Here is a 10837-nt window from a genome sequence, read left to right as displayed (position 1 = left end):
CTCCCCCCCCGCTGCCACCCACCCCTGCTTCCCTGTTTGCCATCGGTTGATCGGTGCCTGATGGCCGGGGGAAGGGACCGAGAGGTCAGCTATTCCTGCCTGCTCACCAGCCCCGCCCCCACTGCGGATCCCCCTCTATGTGTGGGGTGACTGGAGGGGTGGGGGCCTTGGCCTGGCGCCCTCTGTGTCCCCCACCACCCACCCCCAGTTTCCTGTTCATCATCAGGCTATTGGAGCCTGCTGGCCAGGGAAAGGGACCAAGAGGTCGTCAGTGCCCCTCATAATGACTGGTCCAGTGGTCTTTCAGGTCCTTCTGCTGTTAGGGTGAATTTGCATATTACCCTTTTATTATATAGGATAGATTATTTGTTTGGTATCTGTCTTCTAGCATCTTTATTTTAGAGACTCTGTTTTGTTCACTCTTATTGCCAGCTGAAGCACAGTGCCTGGTGTGTGGTAAATACATGCCGACTAATAGGCCTGCAGTGGTGTCCATTCAAAAGAAAGGATTGGTTGATTGTCATTACATACATCAAAAAGATAAAGGAAACATAAAATACTTTAAAATTTTCTAATAAAGTATCTTTTGTTTTGTTGTTTGGTCAATTTGGTCTGAGATTTTAATAAGCGATACTTTTTTTTAGCTTTATAATGTAAAGCTATTTTTTTTTTAAATTTTTTCAGAACCATAGTAAAGGTATGAGTTGGAAAAGAAATGACATTTCTCTCTGCTTCACTATTGACTACAACAAGAAAATCCAAGCTCATGCCTTGTAGCAATCTCTACTGAAAGGATCTGGGGATAGATTTAGGATATCCTCATCAGAATCGCTTATAATATTAAGATAATTCTTTTGTAGATTTTTCCATCTGATGAAGGTTGGCCATTTGCAAAGTATCTTGGAGCTTGTGGAAGAATGGTGGCTGTAAATTATGTTGGAGAAGAACTGTGGAGCTACTTTAATGCACCATGGGAAAAACGAGTTGACCTGGCTTGGCAATTAATGGAAATAGCAGAGCAGCTTACTAACAATGACTTTGAATTTGCACTCTACCTCCTGGACGTCAGCTTTGACAATTTTGCAGTTGGTCCTAGAGATGGGAAGGTAATCATTGTGGATGCTGAAAATGTTTTGGTTGCTGACAAAAGGTTAATTAGACAAAGTAAGTATATAACTTTTAGGTTTGTTTTTGTATCCATTTTTTCCTGTGTCAAAATAATGTTTACATTTATATGAAGCAAGTCTTTCATTTCCTTCTTAGATGGCAACCTTACATCTTTTTTTGTTTTATTTGACCAGTATCAGTAAACAAATATTGATTAATTATACATGTTCTTAGTCACAGCTTCTCCATATTTAGTAAAATATCCTTTTGGTTCAATCAGATATGCTCCGAGTGTGTATGTACACATGTCTTTTTCCACACAGTCTGCTGTTTCTGAGCATTAGGAGTCTAATGCAAAATTAAGTTGTATATACTACTTACAGGCTGCCAGAAAGGCTGTGCTGCTCTCTGGAATGTTCCATGTTCCATTGTTCTGTGGGGTCCCTACAGTGATTTTTTTTTTCCTTTTCATTAGCACTGTAAATCTTTAGCTTTGGTTTGACATTATTACATCTCATGCAAAACTTTACTCTCCATTTCTTCGTGAGTTCTTCAAAGTGTAGGTGGGCAGAGTGTCTGAAATGTTTTTAAAATTAAATACCATAGGAATTTTAAAACATTGGGGACAATACCTATAGTTCTATAACTAACCTACTTAGTAAAGGGAAATTGAAGGGTTGTTGCTTCATGGTGAGAGTCTTAATATTTTTAATTCCCTCCCCTCCCTTTATATAAGGATCTTCTTTGTGGCACCTGGGGAATGCAGTAAATGTAACAGCAGTCTATTAATTTGACACTCTTGCATGATCCTAGCTTGATCCTGTTAAATACTATTTGGTTTTCCCAGTGCCTTGTTCTATTGGACACTCAGCAGACTAGTTTCTGGTTGTATCCTGACTGGCCTGTAGATCCTCCCACAGGGGATGGACACCCTGCTGGAGGCTTCATTCCCACTTTCCTCTCCTGCATGTGTAAATGCAGCAGCAGCTTGCACCATGCTTTTCTTTTTTAAAGTACACAAGTCAGTGGTTTTTATTATATTCACAGAATTGTACAACTTGCCTTAATTTTTAAAGTATTCATTCCAATGTTTGTAAAAAGAAATTTTTAATTGATTCTAGAGAGAGGAAGGGGGAGAGAGAGAGAGAAACATTGATGTGAGAAAGAAACATTGATTGGCTGCCTCCTATATGTGCCCCCACAGGAATCGAACCCACCACCTTTCAATGTAAAGGATGACACTCCAACCAACTTAGCCACACTGGCCAGGGCTAAAATTTAAAAAAAAAAAAAAAAATTCTTGATGTGAACATTCCTGGGATACATGTTACAATTTTACACCAACTAATTCCTGACTTGGAATGAATACAACCCTACAGCTTCTCTATTCTTACCTTTCATACAAAGAGCATTACTCCTGTGCTTTTTTAGGCATGCCTACTTATTTTCAAAAGGCTCAAGTAGGGCTGACTGAATAGCCACTTTGCAAATGGCTATATCTATATTTACCCTCTTTCTAGTAAATTGCCTGTATTTTTATCCTTCACCAGGAAATGGAGGTTTTGATGTGGCACATCCCTTGGTATTCTTCCTTTTACTAGTACCTTCTAAGCCAGTGGTTCTCAACCTTTCTAATGCCGTGACCCTTTAATACAGTTCCTCATGTTGTGGCGACCCCCAACCATAAAATTAATTTCGTTGCTACTTCATAACTGTAATTTTGCTACTGTTATGAATTGTAATGTAAATATCTGATATGCAGGATGTATTTAGGTGACCCCTGTGAAAGGGTTGTTCTACCCCCACAGGTTGAGAACCGCTGTCTAAGCAGTAAAAACAATACATACTCATCCCTCTTCTTCAGACACAGTAAAGAGCCTTCTTTGAAAACCTGCTGCATCAGTTGTCTTCTTTAACTTTCTACCCTCCTTAAAATCCAGTTTCTCTTGCCTTCCCATAAGCAGGTTTGTTGCTTTTCAACTGTTTTTAAAATCTGCCTATCTCTGCTTCCTGAGTCTCCATTCATTCCTCAACCATTAAAACCTCACTTAGAAATCTGCATTACCATTAGCGACCACCTAATTGGCCAATTCCTGAAGTCACTGATTAGTAAAAACTTCATGAAATTCTTTACTCCTTTGGTTTCCTTCTACTTATCACATAGTTCCTTTTTAAAAACATAAATCTGATCTTATCATTTCCTTGCTTAATACTTTTAATGATTTCCCATTGTTCTTCAAGTAAAATTCAAATTCCTCCCCAGGGCATAATCTGTATGACTTGACCTTATTCTGCTTCGTTTTTAATATCCCTCTGTCCATTTGTTGCCCTTGATGCCTCAGCCAAAATGGCCTTTTGGTTTCTTGAATGAACCTTTCCACTTCTGGGCTTCCCATATGCAGTTTTCTCTGCCTAAAATACCACATCTCTCTTCTATATGCTGTTAGGTACTTGTCCTTCAAGCCTTAGCTTAAATGTTAACTCTAAGAGAGACTTGACTTGACTGCTGTATGTAACTTTAGGTTGTTTCTTTCATAAGTCTTTCTACTGTTAAAAACTCCTGTTTCCTTCATAGCATTTCCTACAATTTATGATAATGTTTGTTTACTTGCTTAGTTTCTATTTCACATACTGGATTGTAAGCCAGTGAGGATAGGAGCCATGTATATAATCTGTTTTGTTTACCATTAGACACCCTGCTTGCCATAGAGCAGGCATTCAAATCATTACTTTCTGAATGAATGAGTTTCTTTCACTAACATCTCTACCCCTTAAGTTTTAATGTTCGTCTGTCAGTCTTTTTTTCCCTTTTGCTTTCAACATATTTTCAATACAATTAAGCCATTCTCTTGGCTCCACCAAACCTTTTATGCTGATGCACTCTAAATATGTATTCTGTCCCTTTGGCTTCAGTTGCATATATTACATGTCCACACCTGAATATCTCATAACCACTTTATATTTACTTTATATATATAAAATATTAACACTGTTATGTTAATAGTGTCTAGGTTTTCATCTAATTAGGACCTTAAACTTTACTCATACACTTACCTGTTAATTTCTGTCTCAAATGTTTCTACAATCTGGCTTTTTTTTTCTGGACCTCCTTTAGTTGCTGTCATCATGTTAGTCCCTCCAGTCTTCAGCCTATCTTTCTGTAAAACAAATCATAGTCTTGATTACACAAGGTAGAACTTATTTCTCTAGCCTCTGCTATACCTCCTTCCCAGGTACCTGTCTCACACTCTAGCCACAGAGAACTTACAGTTTCCTGAACTAACTGGATCAGTCCCTTAGGTCGATGCCTTTGCACATACTGTACCCTCGGCCTAAAATGCTGCTTTTCCTCTTTTTTTTTTTTTTTCTAAGGCTTGCTTATATTTTAAGGCCTAAATCAAATGTTCTCTCTGCAGCCTTCTACAACCCCAGACAGAAGTAGTGCTTCCTCTGTATTCCTGTGCCATACTACTGTATGCCACTTTATATGATTAGAAGGTTTCCCTCTAGACTGAACTCTTCAGTAGTAGGTACCTTGTTTGATCCTCTGCTTGGCACGGATGTGCTCCCAAGAAATCTTTATGTAAATTAATATACTTAATTGTTTAAAATTATAATACAATTTTAAGAACAAATACTATGCTAATTAGGGTATTGTCAAATTGGGAATCAATAAAAACTCTTAAAATATATTTTCCTCTTTCTGCTCTTCCTCCTTTTACAGATAAACCTGAAAATTGGGATGTATGGTATGAAAGTAAATTTGATGATTGTGATAAGGAGGCTTGCTTATCATTTTCAAAAGAAATTCTTTGTGCTCGTGCCACTGTGGACCACAATTATTATGCTGTTTGTCAGAACCTCTTATCCAGACATGCCACCTGGCGTGGCACATCTGGAGGACTCCTTCATGATCCACCAAGTGAAATTGCCAAAGATGGCCGGCTAGAGGCCTTGCTGGATGAGTGCGCCAACCCAAAGAAACGCTACGGCAGATTCCAGGCTGCAAAAGAACTGCGGGAATATCTAGCTCAATTGAGTAACAATGTGAGGTAGTCTATGGTGAACTTTTTTTTTTTCTCCATTTAAATAGCACTGGCTAATACTAAACCACCAAAACTATCTGGGAAAAAGAAACTTGGAAGTAATACTTTCAGAGGATGACAAACGTGCACTGATACATCTTATGGTGAACTTTTCTTTTCTCCATTTAAATAGCACTGGCTAATACTAAACCACCAAAAACTACCTGGAAAAAAGAAACTTGGAAGTAATACTTTCAGAGGATGACAAACGTGCACTGATACATCTTATGTTAACATTCATCAAAATAAGACATTACTTCAAAAACCATATGATTATTTTGCAGATCTTTTTGTTCTTACACTTTGGAAACTTGAGCTATCCTTGACTGCTTTGCCCCTTGAATGCCTGAGTGCATTAATTAATATTGTCAAGCTATTAGAAATGAATCTGATAGTTATATTGGCTTGTGTATCAAAGGGTACTTGGTATACTTGACTTAGTTTGCATATAGTATCATGATTTTGTGAATCTCTTACATTTACTTTGAATGTCACATTAGATTGGCCTGTTTTATAGGCTACTTTTTCCTTCCTATTTTTTTTTTCTATTTTTATGTTTTTCCTTCAGTCTTACACATGCAGGTTACTTTTAAATTTGGACTAGTTTTAATTCAGTGCTATGCAGTACATGTTAACCATTAGGACAGGATTTCTAGGTTTACTGTGTTTTTTCAGGAAGCTGAATATTTTATTATGTAAATACTTTTCTTCCCACTTTCTGTGGTTTCACCATTGCATGAGCTCATTTAAGGTTATTTAACAGTTATATCACTCTGTGCCAGTAATTAGAATTGTACACTAAACATGAAGTTGGCATATGTTGCTAAATGTCATTTTGTCCTTTAAAAGGCTTTAAGAAGAGTGTGTTAGTAGTTTTCACCTTGATGTTCATTTTGACAGGAAAATATAACCCCGATATTTTTTAAATGCTAACTAGTCTAAAATAGTAATGCATATGCCAAAGAAATATTAGACCTAGTCCCATGGTTAGAATTTAAAATTGGTCACTTACTCACTCTTATTGTCCTACTTGCAATATGTTCTTTATCATTATTAAGTTCATATCTCCATGGTCATTTTTTTATCTTGAAAAGTTAAGCTACTGCTTCCCAGCATAGGCTACTTAAAGATATTCTAACTTTCATTCATCGGTAGTTTTTCAAAAGTAACAGGCCTCATGACTTTTTATTAATGAATGGATTAGTAATTTATACTGTAGCCAGTCTGCCCAACATGGTCTTCATTACCCAGTTGTTAAACATCAAAACATAAAAAATTAAGTATGTGGATAAAAATTAATAAATATGTGAAATTTGTGGGCTTTTTTAAAAAGTTATAATTGACATATATTGACTATCACTAACTGATATTATTTTTGTTTGAAATCATTACTTTGTGTATGACAAAGTTTGGTGTAGTGTGCAGTATTTAGTTCTAGTTCTAGACTGACTTTATTATTTATTAATCAGAAAGTGATTAAAATATGCACAACCAAAGCCACGTTTTTCTTCTGTTTTTATGCATTTAGCAACTATTTATTGAGCCACAGCTCTGTGTCACGCATATTACTAGCTGCCACACACTATCTGAACATGACATGGTTAAGTAACTTTACAATGATGATCAAATATTTTTATGTAGGTATTTCTTAAATTAGGATGCTGCTGCTTTCATGTTATTTTATTATTGTGATGGAAATTCTACTTGTGCCATCTATAACCGGGTTGCTATAAAAAGAGCAGGATGTTCTTAATAAAGGTAATTCCAGTTTAAAACTGGAAGAAGGATAAGATTTCTTCATTGTAAAATAGATTGCAGTGTGTTAACTTTTATACATCAGTACATTAATATATCAACTAGCCTTCAAACATTCAGTGCTGGAAATTTTACTATGCTGATGTTTTACAACTTAGGAAAACTTTTGAGGGGAATAGGTAAAATTACTTGTCAGACATTCAAGCCTTCACTCAAAACTTCAAACAAAATAATACATTTTCAAAATGGAGCACCTTTTACATTTGATAAGTCTTCATTACCAGTCTTAGAATGCCAGTCACAGAAAGGTTGTCTTTCTGCGGCTTAGCAAACATTTATCTTACTTTTGGGAAGTGATTGTGATTGCAGAATAGGAAGTGAGAGAACAGCTGCCAGCAATCATAGCTGCATGAGGGAGTTTTGTAAAACTGTCATTTCCTTGTAAAATTATGTGGAATTTTCTTCAGAAAGTTGAGAAGGTAGTAAAAGAGTTAGGAATTTAACAGGGAAAATTGTATGTGAAAAGCAATAAATTTTTGTTCACTTTGCTATCAAGATATTCACTATCAGATATTTGTTATACAGCAACAATTTATATTTTTAATCATTGCCCATTAATAGGTGCAGTAAAATATTTTTGAATCAGACATTTGGGGTTTGTATGTGCATTAAAGTTGTTTTTTGTACTGTAAGTTACTGTTTAATTTGAATAATTTACCAGAACTGTCTCCCTGTGCCTTTACAATATAAAGTTGTTTCTGCAACTTTAATGCTCTTAATAAAGGATACTTTAAGAATCACACTTGTCAAACTATCTCTTATCTTCAAATACCCAAATTTTTCTTGAGTGGAAAGTGAGGTTGTATAGATGTTATTTTTTTTCCCCCTGCATGTATTTTGATATAATTTTCAGAAACTATCTGTGTGGGCATGGTTTTTCTGTAATCATGACATTTTTAACTTTTACCACTAAAATGGTATTAAACTATATTATCGAATTTTTCAAATGTATACAAAAGAATAATATATAAGGAACAATAGTGTAACTATGGTTAATACTAACTTCAAAACATGTGGCCAAACTTGTTTCTGTATCTCAACTTACTTGCCACTAGCTTATTTTAAGAAAATCTGAGATACTTGAGTCCAGTGTTTTATACATTAGGTATTCTCTCCTCCAACAAAACCACAGTGTATTTCACATTTAAAAATTGAACAGTAACACCTCAATATCACTAAAGCAGAACAACTCAAATACCACTGGTGTTGTATAAAAAGCTCAAGACCCAACTGCAAGTATTTGATGACCAATAAACATAACAAAAATGGATTGTAACAGTTTAAATATGTAAATTATGCATTCAAAATGATAATAGCAATAAGAAATGAACAAATTTAGTCATTTTTGGAAGGATATTGAGGAATTATTCTGAAAACTGGTATCTGGGAAAGAAAGAAGCATTTATATGCCTTACCCCCCAAGTAATTAGATAGTTGAAGGGGAAAAAAAATCTGTGGGATATGTAGAATTATTCCGGTTAATGCAGAAAGAGTGTTGTTAAAATATTGCTCTTTTGCAATTCTTAATTGACAAGAGCTAGGCAATGATTATCAATAGCTGCAAACATTATTAATTGAAAAGGAGTGGATCAGGAGGTCAAGACCTGAATTTACTAGTCAATCTCGATGTGCTTTCCAGTACAACCCAGTGAAAAGGAGCACCCAGCACCACCTGTGAGGTGTCTTCCCAGGAAAAAAACAAAAAACCTGCATCTGATCAAGCCCCCAGATCTATCTGATAATGAGAAACACCCAGCACAGAGGAACATGTTAGAGGCGTCCATGGGATGCAGTCCAGAGAGTCCAGAATGGGCAATTTTACAGGGTATATAACTTGGTTTTGTTTAACAAATGCAAGGAAAAGAGGGAGGGAGGCTTTGCATTAAAGGAGACTTGCGTAGCCCATAAAGTAAATGCAAAGGTTACCTTTCTATCCTTATTAAAACAAATTAACTTTAAAACAAAGTGGAAACAAAATTTGAACCATAGATGAATGTCTTGGGTAACCTTATCTACTTTAATTTTGCACTTGCTTTGGTATGTGGAAAAAACTTAAAGAACCTATTGTATACTGTAGATGTTATAGCTATAGTTCATTATACTAGATAGCTATGTGTCTAAATTTTGTAATAGAACATTTTAGTTCTTTTTCTTTTGAAAAGTATTTGCCCACGATCACAAAAATAAGTAGTAGCAGACCTGGGGGTCAACACGGATTTTCCAATTGCACAGTGGTCGGCAAACTCATTAGTCAACAGAGCCAAATATCAACAGTACAACGATTGAAATTTCTTTTGAGAGGCAAATTTTTAAAACTTAAACTATATAGGTAGGTACATTGTTATTAACTTAATTAGGGTACTCCTAAGGCTTAGGAAGAGCCACAATCAAGGGGCCAAAGAGCCGCATGTAGCTCGCGAGCCACAGTTTGCCGACCACTGGCCTACAATATTCTACTAGACGAGGATGCAGTGTTTTAGAACCAGAAGCATATAGTTGAAGGCAAGATCATATAATTGTAAAAACTCATATGCATTTCCTCAATTATTAAGTTAGGGGAATAAAGGATTTGTGAGGGCAAGAAAAGGAAGAGAAATCCCAAGTGAGATAGAGACAAGGTGAAAAAGAAGTAAAGTTTAAGAGGGACATGGGGAGAAGAGGGTAGAAAACGAGAAAAATAATGGAAAATAAAGGGTGGTAAGACCTTTTCTCCTTTGACCTCAAAACTTTAGATCTCTCAAATATCTATAGATTACTTAGATTATTCTTCTCATTATGAGTTTACTAATATATTCTGTTTCTAGGGAACTACCTCAGCCTTTTAGATTTTTTAATTATTCTACAAATATTGTTGAAACTAGGCAGAGCCTTATACTCTAAGTTTTAAGAATACATACTTGTAAGAAAGTTTACCTTGCAAGGTGACAGACTTTTAAAAATAAGCTCATGGTATTCTGTCAAATTTAGGATTTTGTCAATTTTAGCTTTACTTTTCTATGTATATCACAGATGTTTAGATGACTCAAGACATTGAAAGAAGTCACTAGGCTGTGAAATGAAGATATGACTAACAGCTCTAGCCAGTTTGGCTTAGTGGATAGAGCCCGGGACCCTTTGGTCAATTCCAGTCAATGTCACGTACCTTGTTTGCAAGCTCCTCACTGGCCTGGACCCTGGTCAGGGCTCCTGCAGGAGGCAACTAATAGATGTATTTCTCTCACATTAATATTTCTCTCTCTGTCTTTCCCTCTCTCTCCCACTCTCCCTAAAAATCAATGGGAAAAATATCCTCGGCTGAGGGTTAAAAGAAAAGATATGACTCACAGAAGTGATGCTCTCTTCCTCTCACTATCAAATCAATTAAAAAAAAATTTTTTTATGAGGCTTGAGAGAATTAATGATACCCTCTTACCTTTCTGCCTAATTTAGAATAAATTAAGAGTCAAATTCAGGAATCAAGAAGATGGAGAATAACCCAACTGGCATGGCTCAGTGGTTGAATGTTGACCTATGAACCCTGAGGTCATTGTTCGATTCCCAGTCAGGGCACATGCCCAGGTTATGGGCTCAATCCCCAGTGGGGGGCATGCAGGAGGTAGCTGATCAGTGATTCTCTCATCGTTGATGTTTCTATCTCTTCCTCTCCCTCTCTGAAATCAATAAAATTGACCCTCACTGCTCTGTGCCCGATAGGGGGGAGCTCCCCAACCCCCTGACCGGCCCTGCTCTGTGTGTGACAGGGTGCGGCGCCCCAACCCCCCCATGGGCCCTGCTCAGTGTGTGACGGGGTGGAGCCGCAACCTCCCCATCGGCCCTGCCCTGAGTGTGAC

General features: G+C 36.7%; 1 protein-coding gene across 1 annotated transcript in view; it reads left to right on the top strand.

Annotated features, from left to right (window-relative positions):
- Positions 1 to 7747, top strand: part of LOC102252596 (chromosome unknown open reading frame, human C3orf58) — a gene marked incomplete at its 5' end in the record, with an annotated part of 38809 nt that extends 31062 nt beyond the window's left edge. The window contains 2 exons of the mRNA XM_014539254.1: positions 861 to 1164; positions 4832 to 7747. Coding sequence (XP_014394740.1) covers positions 861 to 1164; positions 4832 to 5163 — 636 coding nt within the window. The remainder of the gene's footprint in view (positions 1 to 860; positions 1165 to 4831) is intronic.
- Positions 7748 to 10837: the final 3090 nt, after the last annotated feature.

The sequence above is a fragment of the Myotis brandtii genome, unplaced genomic scaffold, assembly GCF_000412655.1.
Source record: "Myotis brandtii unplaced genomic scaffold, ASM41265v1 scaffold210, whole genome shotgun sequence".
Taxonomy (NCBI): Eukaryota; Metazoa; Chordata; class Mammalia; order Chiroptera; family Vespertilionidae; genus Myotis; species Myotis brandtii.
This window is presented reverse-complemented; position numbering and strand designations above follow the sequence as displayed.